The 17,120-nt window shown below is 40.0% G+C and overlaps 1 protein-coding gene across 1 annotated transcript in view; it reads right to left on the bottom strand.

The window, feature by feature from the left end:
- Window positions 1–12,173: 12,173 nt before the first annotated feature.
- The window catches only part of LDHB (lactate dehydrogenase B), a 28,153-nt gene continuing 23,206 nt past the window's right edge, over window positions 12,174–17,120 (bottom strand). The window contains exons 6-8 of the mRNA XM_006155073.3: window positions 16,814–16,931; window positions 14,806–14,929; window positions 12,174–12,543 (exon numbers count right to left, since the gene is read on the bottom strand). Coding sequence (XP_006155135.1) covers window positions 12,376–12,543; window positions 14,806–14,929; window positions 16,814–16,931 — 410 coding nt within the window. The 3' untranslated portion in view covers window positions 12,174–12,375. The remainder of the gene's footprint in view (window positions 12,544–14,805; window positions 14,930–16,813; window positions 16,932–17,120) is intronic.

Here is a 17,120-nt window from a genome sequence, read left to right as displayed (position 1 = left end):
TCCCTACTGAGCATCATCTCTCCCTGCCACCATTGTTTCTCCAGCGCTATCATCCAGAGCAGACACTCAGCCACGATTAATGACAGGATTCACAAAAGAATACATCTGCCTCTAGAGGCACATTTGAGTACCAATAGCAAGATCAGGTAAGTTCGTGTCATCAAGCATGAGTAAAATATTGAAAGGTTACAGTGGAAAAATAACGGGGCTCCTTGTAGCAAAAAGTAGATTTGTTTTAGAGGGTTAAGAAAAGGGAAAAGAGGGAAAAGAAATGGACAGTGCAAGACACATCCGGGGCTTCCTTTCTTTCTTTCTTTCTTTCTTTCTTTCTTTCTTTCTTTCTTTTTCTTTTTTTAAAGGTTTTTGCCATAGAGCACATGTGCTTGGTGGACAGAGACAGAGAGAGACAGTGAAAGAAAAAGTGAAAAATTACCCCCACGGGAATGACCACACTGCAATCCTTTATCTTCCATTCTCTGCCCAGGGCTTTGGACACACATACACACAGGCCCGGCATGAGTTTCAAGCCACTGAGTCGGGGTCTGAAATCGTGGTCAGCCACGTGGGAGTCTAGCACCTGAACCACCGCGCTACCTGCTGGCCCTCACATCTTAGATTTTCTCATTCACCCTCCGGCGTGTGAGAAAGTTAAAAGCATTGTCAGCACCACGCATCCTGCCTTCCCAGAGAAATCCCTTCATTCTGGAACTGACCTTTCTAGAGGCAAGCATCTTCATGCATGATAGTATCACATAAGTCGATTCTCGGATTAAGGAACTGGGGAGGAGGAGAAAACAGATTATATTTTATAATGAAATACATCTGCAAATAGTTATCATTTTGGTTTTTCTTAGACAGGGTCTCACTCTCACAATACCCCTGCCTCAGTCTCCCAAATCTCTGAGACTGCAGGCACAAGCCACTGCACCCAACCTTCAGAGTGAACTGGGAATCGAACATGGGCCTCCTACATGGTCACAGTATGTGCCAGTGTGGCTGAGTCAATGACGGTCTTTTTAGAAGATTTGCTGTGAGCACATTATTCAGACATCCAAGAAGCCTGAAAACTCGCAATTATTCAAGTAGTCTAACATTCAGTTGTTGGACCAGTACAATTGTTCGCTGTTAATAATCTTTGTGGAAGTGGAGCCCTGTCAACTGCTCCAGTCTCACGATGTAACACTCAGAACCACAAACCAGATGCTGCAGTGACATGGAAGCCCCCACACTGTGCTCTGGTGTGTAGGCACTGTCCGCTCCGCTGGAATGTCAGCCTGTTGCCCTGTACCTGACCCTCACCCTCTCATCCTCTGTGACTCAACCGGGTGTCACCTGGGCTCCAAGGCTTTCTAAGTTATGCACCCTCCTGGGCTATGTTAGATATTACTCTTCAATTCTCCTATAAGTCCTGTGCATATCTATGGCTGTTTGTCTTACATCATTTTGTAATCATTTTCTGTGTGTGCAACTGTTTCTCCTCTGTACTAGGCCCGATGAAGACGGTGTGTGTCATTTTTGTCTTTAAACCCCAGGACACAGTGCACTGTTTGGGCTGTCACATTTCATAGAGGGTAGGAGGCTGTGCTTTGTTGCTGCTTTTGGTGTCACTTTATTTAGTTATGGTCTACTTTTTTTGGACAATATTTCAAGCTGTTTATAATGATGCACAGGATAATGAGACAGTAGCATAATTCTGAAGTAGGGTTAAAAAAAAGAGTAACAAGAACAGGGATAAAGCACACCCAGGAGTGGGGTTACGCTGGATACTGTTATAAATAAGATGCCCCGCAGTATGAGTTGACCTCAGACTTTGATCCAAGCTTTCTATTAATCCATTTGAAACAGGAAATCATTTCACTTATTCTGTTCTTAGTGTTTACAAATTAGGACAAAACCAGAGCCAGCTCTGGGCTCAGCAGTAATGCATTGCTCAAGATTAGTCAGATCCCACATGGTGACAGTAGTTCAAATCCCTGGCCTGGTCAGCCTGAAACACATGAGACATGCGTGCCCTAAGATCTGGAGGGCTGGGGGAAGAGGACTGCAGTGTGACCAGATCCTGTGGTGCTCCTCTCCGACTCTCTCTCCTCCTCATGTATGCACCTATGGGCTCTCTCATGAATAAAAGAAACAAACTGAAAAAAAAAAAATCAATTTCTCCATAGATCCTGTTTTTAACTTTAAAAGTGTTTTGGGTGCCCAAATACATTTTTTTCTTTAATTCAAAATCAAATGATGATGGAGCTAGCAGGGGCTAGCAGGTGGCATGCTGGTTAAGGTGCTGGTTTCCCACATGGCTGGCTGAGGTTCAAGTCCTGGACCTTGAGGCTTGCTTTCTCGCTTTTCCTTTCTCTCTCTGGTCAAATTTAAAAATAATAATAATAACAAATGAAATGAAATAAATAAATATATTTTTAGATAATCAAATTATATTACTATCTATTACACGGATTGAGGCTATTGAAAGTATTTAAGTCATTTAATTTTAAGATGATATGTAAATACATGATTGAACTTCTAACACATTAAACATTAATAGAAAAATATGCTCTCATATACATCTATGTGCTTAAATATAATATTTAGGTTTAAGATAGTTGTTTTTTTCTTTTATTTTGTTTTTTAGGTTTTTGCCATAGACCTGAGAAAGACAGAGAGGGTCAGAGAGAGGGAAAGTGAGAAATCACTACCCCCATCCCCCCGGAAGTATGGTCAAGCCACAATCCCTTTTCCTCCATTTTCCTCTTGGGATTTTGGGTACACATGCACATGCGCTGGTATGAATTCCAGATCACCGGGCCTGAGACTCAAACAGTAGTTGGCTATGTTGAGAGTCCATCATCGTAACCACCACGCCACCTGCTGACCCCAAGACAATCTCTGTAATATCAAAATATGTTCTGCCAATATGCAGTTGAACTAATATTCATTAAAAACCTGCTTATGTCAAACATTGTGCTAGCAACCTTCTTTCTCATCCCCCACACATATTAAGAACAGAAAAAAATATACTAAATTTTTTAAAAGAATCATTTTGTTTATTTATTTATCTTAATTTGACCAGAGAGGGACAAAGAGAGAGAGAAAGAGAGAGAAAGAAAGTGAGAAGGCAAGCTACCAAGTTCGGGACTTGAATTGCAGTTGGCCAAGTGGGAATCCAGTGTCCTTAACCACCTCGCCACCTGCCGGGCTCAAAATAGAATACAATTTTAAAGTCGAAGTAAGTAGCTGATATGTCTCTCTTTCTCATTTTTTATTTTATCTATCCATTTCTTACGTGAGTGGTACAGAGAGAGAGAGATAAAATTTCTAACAGGGTCTTGGTGCCGTGATCCACCCCCAGCCTCAGCCAGCTCTGGATCACAGGTTTGCGTGTGTCCAGTAAACACAAGGAGATCCTTGGAAACAAACCTAAAGCCCTCCCACGTGGGTGAGCTTTGCAGTGTGCATTATTTCACTGTTGAACCACCATCTGGGATCACAATGTCTTTTTGCAAAACCTTTGGATATATTATTTTTGTCACTGTTAAAAATATCCTGTGCATTGTTCTTAGAAGTATGTAGTTGATTAGAATGACCATTTGAGTCCAGCATGAATTGAAAGCACCAGCTGCCTGGTATCGGGTGGGAGTTACAATTTCCAGGCAGCCATCTAGTTCCTCACTGCTAAGAGGATGTGCCCAGCAACCATCAGTGTTTTCCAATGTGGTGGCCAAATACAAACAAAAGACAGCCTGGGAAGTGAGTTGTCATCACCTTCTGATTGACTTTTCCCCTTCAGAGACAAATGTCCTGTATTATATTTAATCTTCTAATTTTTTTTTTTTGGAGAGGTTTTTTCTATAGGGCGCGTGCGCTCACCAGAAAGACAGAGAGAGACAGAGAGACAGAAAGTGAGAAATCATCCCCAGGGGGGATGGCCACGCCGCAGTCTCTTCTCCTCCATTCTCCTCTCTGGATCTTGGGCACTCATGCACACGTGCCCAGCATGAGTTTAAGCCACTGGGTCTGGGACTTGAATCACAGTCGACTACATGGGAGTCCAGCGACATAGCCATTACGCCAACTGCTGGTCCCTAACCCTCTAAATTTTAAGATTTTTCTAAATTTCCTTCTTTTTTTAATTACCACAGTCATTTATTTATTTATTTTAGAATTATTTATTCAATTTTATTAATTATTATTCTTTTTTAATTTTGACCAGAGAGAGACAGAAAGTGAGAGGGCAAGCTGCCAGCCTGGGACTCTAACCATAGTCAGCCATGTTGGAATCCAGCGGCTCACCCACCATGCCACCCGCCAGCCCCTAGATTTTCTACCTTTCTTAGAAAGTTGTTTTTACCTGAAATCAGATTCATTTCAGAATAATCTCATCACCTATATGTCTGTTTTTCTCTGATCCTTAGTAATAATTGTTTTTGGTTGTTTTGAAGTACATATAATTACATCCGTTTTAAAGGTATGCAAGGATTTGTTTTGCCTCCATATCAACCAGTTGAATCTATTGGCTTTGAACCTAAGTCTTTCCTCTATTGTCTTAGTGCAAATAAATCAATACAACATATTTAAAGAACATGGTGTTTCTCCTGTCATTAACTTCAATGGTTTAAATATAATAACCTATAAATAAATAGATATATGTCTCAGTTCTAGACGCAGATTACCCTGGAATAGTGTCTTTTCAGAAATAGCTTATCCCAAGGGCTTCAGAAGGAAAACAGAATTATTTGTTATAAAATAATAAAGGGATGGGTAGTGGCAGTAAGAAGTGCTCTGTGAAGCGGAGCCTCATGGGACAGATGCTGGTTCATACCCAGAGGCCTACCTGAGTATGTGGGGCATGCCGTGCCCATGGTCCATGGATGGCTAAAGCTGGGCTGAATTGCAGCATCAAGATCTTGTGGGGGTGCTGTCTCTCTGTCTCTTTCACTGATGGGAGAAATAAATACTTCAACTTAAAAAGAAAAGGGGCAGGCAGCTGGAGTGGTGGTGAAGGCACTGGACTACTATATGACTGACCATGGTTCGAGTCCCAGACCTAGTGGCTTGCCTTTTCACTTTCCCTCCCTCTCTCTCTGGTCAAATTTAAAAGATTAAAAAATAATAATAAATAAAATTAAATCAATAACTCTTTTAGAAAAAGAAGAAGAAAATTATTGCTATTTCCCACAATGTAAAAGGCTGAAAAAATTGCCACGCCACAATCTCTTCTCCTCCACTCTCCTCTTGAGATCTTGGGCAAGCATGCACACGAGCCCGGCATGAGTATAAACCACCGGGGTCTGGGACTCAAACCGCGGTCAACTACATAGGATTCCAGCGACATAGCCATTATGCCAACTGCTGGTCCCGCAGCAGTTTATAATTTCTTAATGTAAGTACAATCAAATATAAAACATGTTCCTTTGCTCTTGCCATTTATTTATGTGCTACATTTTTTCAATGACCAATACAGCTTTCCGCACAGATATGCAGAGAACACACTCATTCTTTAATACAATGGAACAGTCTATTGAATGAATAGAAATACTTCAACAGTTCTCTGTGGGTGGACATTTCAATTGTTTGCTATCTTTAGCTCCCGGGAACAATGTGGCCTGGCTGAAGTAGGGCACGCATCATGCTGTTTTGTGCTGGTATGTGGGATTAACTCCCCCAAACAGAACACTGGACTCAAAAGGGATATATGTTTTTGCATTTTGATATTACAAAATTACTGTCCATAAAGGATTTACTAATTTATGCCCTTTTCAACAATATGTGAGTTTCATTTCTCCACAGCTAGCTGAGTGTGCTACTAAATATTTGGATTTTTTCTTAGTCTCTTGGGTGAACATTTTTTGTTAATAAAGTTAGATTGTTTCACATATTTTATAACAATTGCTTTGTGCAACCAGCAGTTGCTGTAATGACTATGTCGCTGGACTCCCATGTAGTCGACTGCTGTTCAAGTCCTGGATCCAGGGGCTTAAACTCACACCAGGCGTGTGTGCGTGCATGCCCAGGATCCCAAGAGGAGAATGGAGAAGGGATTGCGGCGTGTCCATTCCCCCTGTCTCTCTCTGTCTTTCTAGCAAGCGCACACACCCTACAGAAAAAAACTGAAAAATTTGTTTTGCTTTGCTTTAATGAAGTATTTGTATATCTTTGATTTATTTTCCTATGGCATTCAAAAAAATCAAATTCTAAGGATTCTTTCTACAATAAGGAGATTCACCATTTGCCTGAGGTATGTGTTTGTGTTATCTTTCCTCCTGTCAGCTTTTTTTTGTTGTCTTTTGACTTTACTTATATTGTTTTTTGGGACAGGAAATTCTTTTGTGTGTGTGTTCTGTGGCTGAATTTAACCTGTCCTTTCTTTAGTGACATTAGATTTGGAAGTTTAATTAGAAAGGTCCTCCTAACTTCAAAGTAATGAGAGAACATGCCATATTTTCTTTTGAAACTTAAATTTTTCTCTCTCTCTGCATTTTAATCCTTGGGCTACTTTGATTTGTCCTGGTTTATGGTGTATGGTGTGTAGAGTATCCATTTTTTTCCAGTCATCCAGTTGGGTTACTCAGTCCTTTCCACTTACCAGAATTCACTTTTCTACATGCTCTCTATGAAATGTTTCTCAATACCAAAGATTTACAGGGTCATCAGGAGAGTCATGATACATTTTTGCATAGAAAACATGGAATAATACATCATGACTTTCTGATTACCCAAAACTTTTAGGAACTGTCACCACACGTAGGATATTACTACTACGCTGTTTTAATGTGTGTGTATAGGCTTTATGATTTTTTTAATTTACTTCCTGTCATCTAATTGATATTCTTATTCATTGCATTTTAAAGTGAAGAATCTGGAGGCTACCCTGAGAACTAGTGTTTAAGGGAGCTGGATCCCACATGGCTGACTATGTGGTTCTAATCCTGGACACGACCTGAAACACACCCAGGGTGCATGTGTATGTGTGCCCAAAACCCTAAAAAGGGAGAAATGGAAGAGAAGGGATTGCAATATGACCATATACCACTGAGGGGTGCTTTCTCACCTTCTCTCTCTCTTGCTCACTCTCTCTCTCTCTCTCTCTCTCTCTCGCAAGCACATGCACCCTATGGCAATGTTTAAAAATAAAAAAAAATCTGACATTCTGATCACATAGATTTGGAGAAGAGCTCACTCTGGAAAGTAACATCTGGGCACACTGTTAGGCTCTATTTACTGTACTAAGCATCTTTTGTTTTCCTGAAGACATAGATTATGTTGTCTCTTCTACCAGAGCAACTAGAAGAGCTACTTAGGTCAAAGAGATATTCAATAAGCACTTGTTTATTATTTAACTTAATGTCCTAAGGCTTACCTTAATAATTCTCAGCTTAATATTGTTAACATAGTCCTGTTTGCTCCACAACTGGATAAGAGAGTTATGCTTCTCTTTGATCTGTTTTTTTTTTTTAAGAATTCTTTAAATTTATTTACTATCATCATTATTTTTTTTTTTAATTTGACCAGAGAGAGAGAGAGACAGAGTGAGAAAGCAATTTGCCAGGTCCAGGATTCAAACTGCAGTCAGCCATGTAGGAGTCCAGCACCTTACCAACCACACCACCTACCAGCACTAATCTCTCAGTATTTCTATGTGGAATTTCCACTCATAAAAAGAATCAGGTTGAGTCACATACTAGAGTGGAAAGGTAAGGGTTTTCCCCCACCAAAACCTGCACGCTATAAAAACTTCACTTAGGCAGAATCCAGATATAATTCATAGCATTTATTTTATAGCTGTAGAGGAACAAGGCCAGTGTCAAATGGAACAGTGGGAAGGATTAGTTTGAGAATTCTGGTTTTAGCTCAGCCACAAAAGACATCTACCATTTGTTTTCAGGTTTTTGCCAAGGGCATGTGTGCTCCAGGAGACAAAGAGAGGGAGAGTGAGAAGTCACCCACCAGGGGGAATGGCCATGCCACAATCCCTTCTCCTCCCTTCTCCTCCTGGGATTTTGGGCATGCTCTGCACACACTCCCAGTGTGAGTTTCAAGCTGCTTGATCTGGGACATGAACTGCATCTGACCATGTGGAAGTCGAGTGCCTTAACCATGCCCTATTGTTTGTTTTAATTATCCAGTGTGGCATGGTAGTTAAGGCGCTAGACATTCCTACATGGCCAACCACAGTTCGAGTGCCGGGTCTGGTAGCTTGCTTCTCCATTTCCCTCTCTCTCTCTCTGGTCAAATGAAATGAATGAATAAATAAAACTGAAAAAATAATTGAAAAAAATCTTCCAGTATTTATTTATCTTAATGTCTGAAAATCATTACTTAAATTTCTTCTGGAAACCATCCCATTTACCCCTCTCAATTCATGGACTTTAGCTCTAGAAAAAAATATCACTGGTCAAAAATTGAGCTGATCTCCCAGGTCACAGAGATGAGACTTGTAGAGAGATGTGCCTTTTATTCAAGGACAGCCAGTAGGATGCAGTGAGGTGTCTTCTGGTGTCTAGGAAAGCAGTAGGCACGGTCTACTAGACCTGAACAAGAAAGGATAGATATGATTGCAGTTCCTAAGGACAACTTACCACCATATAGAACCCAAGAATAAACACATAGAGAAGAGCGAAAAAGAGTTGGAGAAAAAGTTCATAATTCTAATGAAATTTTCTTGTCCTCAAATATATTTGTCTTTATTTTTTAGTTTTCTTGTCATAGGGCATGTGCACTCACCAGAGAAGAAGAGACAAAGAGACATAGAGAGAAAAGGAGAAATCACCCCCACCCCAAGGAGCTGGCCATGCTGCAATCCCTTCTCTTCCATTCTCCTCTCAGGACTTTGGCCATACACACCTGGAGTGACTTTGAAGCCACCAGGTTCAGGATTTGAATCACGGTCAGCCATGCAAGAGTCCACCACTATGCCACCTGCTGGCCCCTCAAATACAACATTAATTTCAGTTCCACTTCTGGATTTTTCAGTTAGGTACACCAATAAATCCCACCCCTCTAGTATTTGGGTCTCAAGTTTCTTCTATAAAATTATTTGGGCAACGGTCACCTCCAATTCTAAAATCATGTGAGATAAAAAAGGACAGGATCTTTATCTATAAGCTTTCTGTCAGTCTCAATTGTTCCCCATTTTAGATAATGAGTCACGGTATACCTGAACCCATGCATTAACTAGCCAGGTGCTCCCCGGCATCTACTCCACCCCTAGGAAATGATGGCCATCTTCCATGTTTCCCAGAGAACAGGAAAATAACGAGAGTGCTCCCACTGAGCATGCAAGGGCTCAAGTTTTTCTTGACTTTATAGCATTTGTTCTGCTATTCCTCATTCATACATACACACATCTCAATTAGATACTGAGTTATCTGCTAACAAGTATTGTGTCTTATAGTTGGTTGTTCCCTATAAAGCCTTACAAAATGTGTGACTCCAGTGATGGGAATTTATTTCCTCCTATTGCAAAAGCAATTTGGAAGCAGATAGTCCACAGCTGACAAGCAGCTCCATGAAAAGTGAGGACCCAGCCTTCTTCCAGCCCTCAGCTCTGCCATCCCAAGGGTTTGCCTTTCTGCTCACAGCCCAGAGTGGCTGCTTAATTTGACATTATGGTCTTCCCACCCTTTGGACATTGAAATATCTATTCTTTATTATGGTAGTTAGAAAATGTGGTCATTTTTCCTCCATGTCCCTATTTGGCAAAATAAAATGTTGGCAAACTTAAGTTGAGGCCCCCTATCTTCCTGCATGCATGTACCCATTTCCCCATTGCTGACAAAGTTTTTTATTTTTAAGAGTTTTTTGCTCTAGGGAATGTGTACTCAGCAGAGAGAGAGAGACAGTGAGGAAGAAAGTGAAAAATTGCCCTCAGGGAGGTACTGGCCATACCACAATCCCTTCTCCTCCATTCTCCTCCCAGGATCTTGGGTATGCACACGCCCAATCATAAGTTTTAAGTCACCAGGTCTGGGACCTGAACCACTGTCAGCCATGTGTGAGTCCAGCAACATAACCGCTATACCATCTGCTGGCCCCATAGTTTTAAAAACTTAAAAGTGGTCTAAGAATCAACCATGGAATGATTATACAGAATGTTATAAATAACTCACTTATAGTAAATTTGAGATTCATGTAGAAACAGAAACATTAGCCAGAGGTATAATGAAATTAAAATAGCTTTTCTTCTTACATCTAGAATTGATTCTCATATCAACAGATTAATTTTGTGAAGGTGATCTGAAAAAAAGGAATTTAATTCCCGTGTCTCGGTCTTCCTCTCTGTAATAGAGTTCTCAGAATATGCTGGAGCATTAAAGATTCTGATAGTGCTTTATGCAGAATAGACATGTAAAATTAACTAAGATTTACTGTTAAAGTACACTGCATTTGAGAGCACGGATTTAGGAGGTACAATGCCTGGGTTGAACCTAGCTCTGCTGTTCACCTGCTGTGACTTCACATCTCAGTTCCCTTATCTGTAAAATAGGAATGCAAATCTTACTTTAGAGCAGTTGTTCACATTCAGGGTGACTTTGCACCCTTCCATGGGACATTTGAAGATGGCCAGACATTTTGGGTCATCACATTGCAAGAAGAGGTATGATTACAGCCACTGAGATGTCAAGGACACTGCTTCACATCCCACAATGCAGTGAAGTTCCCAGGGACGCTCATCCATTCTAAAATGTCCCACAGTGCCACAGTAAAGAAGCACTACCTTATAGGATAGTTGGGATGATTTAAATGAATTAGCATCTGTAAAGCACTTGGAATAGTCAGTACCACTTAAGTGTAGGTACCATTCTGACCCAGGTTTGTGCAGAGTGTTACATCATTTTCTCATTTAAATGACACTACCCACATTGAACAAGTACCATTATTACCATTGCTTCATATGTAGTCAAATTGAAGGTTAGGATTGGTTAAGTAGCTAACTTGCCCAAAATTACAGTTAATGATAGGTGAGGATTCAAAATCAAGTTTTTGTGGTACGAAAGCCCATGTTTTCATTTTGTTTGCTTTTTAAGTTTTCTTTCAAGAGTGTGGTCGTACACTGTAATCCCTGCAGCCTTCCCAGCCAGCCAGGACCATGGGTGCACATGCCCAGCAAGTTCCAGTGTATCAGAAACTGACCCAGTCTCCCATGTGGATCCATCTTTGCTTAAAGCAACGTATGAACACTGAGCTGGCCTTCAAAGTCCTTGTTTTAAACACTGCCTAAACTGACTGCTAAATATTACATGTAAACTGGAAACTTTCTTAAACAAAATCTGCCTTAAGCCCCCATCTAAATGCCCATATTGTGCCATCTCCCAATAGCAAGAGTTGAATAATTCAGCCCAAACTTGCATTTTTATTAACTATCAAATAAAACTAACCCTAACAAATTCCAATTTTAGAAAGCTATTTTATTTATTTATTTATTTTGAGAGGTTTTTGCTATAGGGCACGTGCGCTCGCCAGAAAGACAGAGAGAGACACAGAGACAGAAACCGAGAAATCACCCCCCAGGGGGGATGGTCACGCCGCAATCCCTTCTCCTCCATTCTCCTCTCAGGATCCTGGGCACGCACGCACTCACACCTGGCGTGAGTTTTAAGCCACTGGGTCCGGGACGCAAACCGCGGTCGACTACTTGGGAGTCCAGTGACATAGCCATTATGCCAACTGCTGGTCCCTTAGAAAGCTATTTTAGAGGCTCTTCCTTTTAGACATTTAAAAAGAAAAAAAAATAATTGTTTATTTATTCATCTATTATTATTATTGTTCTTCAATTTGACCAGAGAGAGAGAGAGAGAGAAAGGGAAAGCAACAAAGCAAGCTTCCAGGTCCAGGACAAACTGTGGTTGGCCATCTGGGAATCCATTGCCTTTATACACCATGCCACCCGCCAGGCCCCCTTTTAGACATTTAAATTGGACTTCTCTGCAAATGTCATAGACATTAACATCCACTAAAATTTTGTTAGTTATAACCTGAAGATAGTGACTGTATTCTGAGGACAATGACAAAATGGTGGCACACATTGCCACTAAGACCTTCTGTGGTGCCCGTAAGGAGGTGTGCAGAAGACGGAGTGTAGACGATATTGGAATTTAGGAACTATTACGATGTGTCGGAAGACCCATTTAAAAGAATGACCAAAATCTTTCCAGAATCATCAAAGAAGGAATCCCAGAAAAAGAAGCACACTACGAGAGTTAATTTTATTTGTTCAAGGGCTCATATTGCAAGCATTAAACCAAGCATGGACTTTGATTCTGTGGGCCCACATTCACATATTAAGGTAAAAGCAAACTGTGATCCACATACTTGGATGAAAACTAAAGGCTCATGGTTAATCACATTGTAGTGATAGAATTTCTACAGCCTAGACCTCAGTAGTCACAGGTCTTTCAGGTCCTTCTGGATGTCCCACAGAGTATCTGCACTCTTCTTGAGCTGAGCAACCTCGTCGTCCTTCAGCTTCTGGTTGATAACACTGGTCAATCCCCGAGCATTGAGGATACACGGAAGGCTCAGGAAGACTTCATTCTCGATGCCATACATCCCCTGCCAGAACAACAGAGGCATTTGATGAGGGCATGAAATCGTGAGAGTGATCAAGAGTCTGATGTTCGAACAGAAAATTATACAAAACTTGATAATCATGGACTTGTTAATTTTTTTGGTCACTCGAAGGCCCATATGTCCTCAATACATACTACTATTATCATTATTGTTAAATTTTTGTCAGTGGGTGCATGCACTTGCTGAAGAGAGATGGAGGATGGGGGTTGTTGCATATGAGAAAGCATCCCCCATGGGGAACAGTCATGCCACAACCCCTTCTTCTCTACTGTTCCCTCCTTTTGGGATTTTAGATACTCATGCACATGCACTGGTGTTTTTCTCAAAATGCCAGACCCAGGACTTGACCCACATAGTCGGCCATGTGGGATCCAGCTGCCTCAACCACTGTACCATAGGTTGCCCCCCCCATGCTTAGGTTTTAAATTAGATTTTACACATAGACTATGCAAACAGATAATATGATAAAATTAGATATTTTTAAGAAAGTAATGTTTTAATGAACTTACTGACTGTATTTCGTAAACACTGCTCTCTGCCCAGATACACTTTCAAAGGATTTGATATGCAAGCCTTTAAATTGAATTGCTTTCAATTATGGTTCACTTTCCATTAAGGAACCACACATTTCTTAAAGATTTTTGGGTAGGAAGAGAATCTGAGATAATATCCTATGTCCTAAGTAGTAGTTGGAGGCTGCTAAAAGTCAAGATTCCTCCAATACCCAAAGGTTACTAAAAAAATAATTTCTGGAACACTACCAGTTTCTGTAAGGATATTTATTCCTTAAGAATCAATTTTTCTGTATAACTAATCAGATTAATTATAATAAACAAATTTTTTGAATGTGATTTTTAAAACTTAATTTCAAAAATTTTTGTACACACACGAAAGTAGAGATAATAAATTTCTATGTATGCACCCTAAGACTCGGCAATTACTCCACTTTTACTGTATTTGTTTTTTAAAAATTCTCTATAGTATTTTAAAGCATGTGAAACCATGTTCCCACAAAAGATTTTTTTCTTAAGTTTTTATTTTATTTTGCCAGAGGGCATGCATACTCACCAGAGAGGGAGAAGGAGAAAGCACCTCTCCCAATGTGATATGACCATGCCACAGTATCCCTTCCCCCATTTCTCTATTGAGTTGGGAATTTGGGCACGCGCCCACAAGTTGCCAAGGCTGTGACTTGAACCAAGCGGTATTCAGCTTTCTCAATGACCAGACCGTGGGGCCAGCCCTTTACTTTATTCAAGATAGACACTGCATTTGCACATATGCAACAGAGGGAATGAGCAGAGAGTAGGAGAGAGGTATCCTTCTTGGTTACATTTTGATACCCAGTCTTCAGTCCTCCAGATTTTCAAGACCCCAGGCACTAGTAAACATGCTAACATGTTTTCAGGGCAACCTCGGGATCCCAATCCATGGTTGGCCATGTGGCTTCTGGCACTGAAGTTTAGTTTGTTACGAACCATGCCACCTGGCTGGGCTATATTTCCAGATACTTCTACATCTATCTCTTCTGCATGTTCCTTTTCATCTACAGAATCCCCTCCCTACTTACTTTTTCACTTCTGACACTGACCTGTGATGAGTCAGTTGTCCTATACAATGTTTAGCAGAATTTAAGCTTTATTTATAAAATAATCAGTTTCTACTCAATGGTTTTGTGTTTGCTCCATAGCTTTTGAATTAAAATCTTATTTGCTGAAGAACTAAATGCTACATAAAAAGTAATCTGTGGGGGAATCAGTAGACAGCGTGGTTCTATCATTGGACTCTCACATGGTCAACCGCAGCTCCAGTCCTTGATCCAGAGGTCTGAAACTCACACTAGGCCCACGTGCGTGTGTGCATGCGCAAAATCCCAAGAAAGGAATTTAGAAAGGATCGTGATATGGCCATCCTTCCCGGGGATGAATTTCTCATTTTCTCTCTCTCTTTTTCTCTCCGACGAGTACATGCGCCCTATAGCAAAAATCTCTCTTAAAAAAAAAAAGGCAATCTATGGTTTAATACATTAACTTTAAATGAAACTCTATTATATTTATCTAACTGTTTATATAACTTATGACACGTTGAGTAAGATTTAAAGTGAATATTTAAATGTCTACATAAAACTTAAGAGATACAGAAATAACTGTGGACTATGGACTTTATCTTGTCCTTATTTACATTAATCTTCTTATAGAATAAAATTATAGCAATCATATTATATTTTATACTAGTTTATCTGACCTTCACCATGGTTGACACTGGATGAATCCTGGACAGGTTTTTCAACATGGATTCAATGAGATCAGCCACACTTAATCCAATCGCCCAGTTGGTATATCCTTTTAGCTTGATGACTTCATAGGCACTGAAGAAAAAAATAAATCATAAAAGAGATGATGGAAACCATTAACTATAATCTTGGGCAGAGTATTGAACACGTCTTGCTTCAGCATCCTCTTCTTTGAACTGGAAGTAATTTACTTCTTCAGTTTGTTATGAGTATTAAATGAGTTAATGTTCAGGTAAAATGATGACAACTATAGGTACTACAGAGTAGGTTCTGCATAGATGTTTTGATACATTTAAATGGGTTATTGCATTAATGAATATTTATAAAGTCACAGTGGTAACATGCCCATGTTCCAACCAAGGTACCTTATTCATGAGCATGGATATTTCCAAACATGTGGAAGAAATCAGGAAATAGCAAAAGTAAAAGGATAATAAAATAGGTCTCCATTGTGAGCTCCCACATGCCATTGCGACCTAAACTATTATGATCAACTTACTTAAAAGAAAAGTGATAATGACACCTTGCCTGCAATTTTCAGAGTGTAAACTGTACACCTCAAAACCCATAGAGAGGGAAACAAACAAACAAACAAACAAAAACAAACCCCTAGAGGCACTGGTACTTGAGAAGTAGCAGGAGAGACTCTCATTGAGTATCAGGTAATGAGGGCTTAATATAATCTACCACTGACTAGAAGACCTGGAAACCAGGTTATGTTACCTGAGTGAGCCTCAGTTTTGCAAACTGTATTAGTTAGATGAGCTTCAGTTTTCTCATATGTAAAATAAAGGGGTTATTATGTTAATTGGAGTTCCAAGGGTTCTTTTAACTATTAAAGTTCTTTTTTTCCACATTTTAAGTCAACTTCTTGAAAAAATAAATGATTTAAAATTGAATTGAACAGAATGCTTCCATACCTGAGACACCAGTTAGTCTCATTACAAAAATGCCCTGTAATTAGTAATAGCTGACACTTATCAATGCTGTGTGTGCCTAACTGTATAGGTGCTTTTACTTCATTTTAACAGTAGGTCTACTACCATACAACTTCACAAAGTAGAAACCAAGAGTCACCTCAAAGGTTAAATGGCTTCCCTGAAACTGTACAAATTAGTATCAAGACTAAATTCCAACCATATATATATATATAAAATATATATATATATATATTTTAACTTTGCCAGAGGGCGCATGCACTTGCCAGAGAGAGACAGAGAAACAGAGAAAGGTAGAAAGCATACCCCCTGTGGGGCATGGAATGGTGCAATTCCTTCTCCTCCATCTCTTCATCCTGTTAGAATTTGGAGCCTGAACACACACGTGTTCAGTGTTTTTCAAGCTGCCAGGTCTGGGATTTGAACAATGGTTAGCCATATGTGATATGGTTCCCTTAACCACCAGGCCACAGGGTCAGCCCACAGCTCACTATTCTTTACTCTAGTTCAGAATGACACCTTATTTTATGATAAAGATGAGGTTCATAGAGAATAGGGCTGGTTAGAGTGATAGCTTCAAAAAATAAAGAAAAAAAGGTGAAGATCTTTCATTGCTTCTGGAAAAGTAAATATAGAAGAGCTTAAACACTTCCGGGAACCAGTTAGCAAGTATTTACTTAAGGCAAATGTAAGGCTAACAGGTCTAGGTTTACCTTTCTAGATAAATCCACCTGATTTGTTGATGAAAGGCAATGTGAAAGGCCTTCTCACTTTTTAATTCACGTTTTCTCCTGTGTCTTCTACAATAGACTTTCTCCAGAGAGAAAATTATTTGTCCTACCCTAGGGAGACCGACATAGCAAGTCTGACCAGTGTCAATTAATCTTACCTGCAAAAGGTGACAGCTGCATATCTAGCACAGTAAAAGTTTATCTGAGCAGGCAGGTCTGGAAATTTGTTTAGTATTTCATCAAAACAAAGATACTATTGACGGTCTTAAATCAAGCTTCCTTCCACTCACCTTTCAACAACCATCTTATGCACTTCCTTCCAATTTTCGCTGTCATTGTCTGTCCCCATTTCTGGATTCAGTTCCTGGAGAGAAACACCTGCCACATTCACGCCACTCCACACGGCCACTGTGAAAACAGGACAAACATCCTAGATCTTTCTGACAATATTTCCTCTCTTAGTTTAGATTTCACTGGATTCAACTGGATCTGCTCCAGTGACGAAGGGCTTGAGGTTCCCCCCAAGTGCTGATATTTGCCTTCAAACAGCAGCACATCAGACCTACTAATTTTTAACAATTTTGGTGCAAAACATAA

Source organism: Tupaia chinensis, unplaced genomic scaffold (assembly GCF_000334495.1).
Source record: "Tupaia chinensis unplaced genomic scaffold, TupChi_1.0 Scaffold000434_1, whole genome shotgun sequence".
NCBI lineage: Eukaryota > Metazoa > Chordata > Mammalia > Scandentia > Tupaiidae > Tupaia > Tupaia belangeri.
The sequence above is the reverse complement of the archived record's forward strand: the minus strand, read 5'-3'. Positions and strand labels throughout refer to the sequence as shown.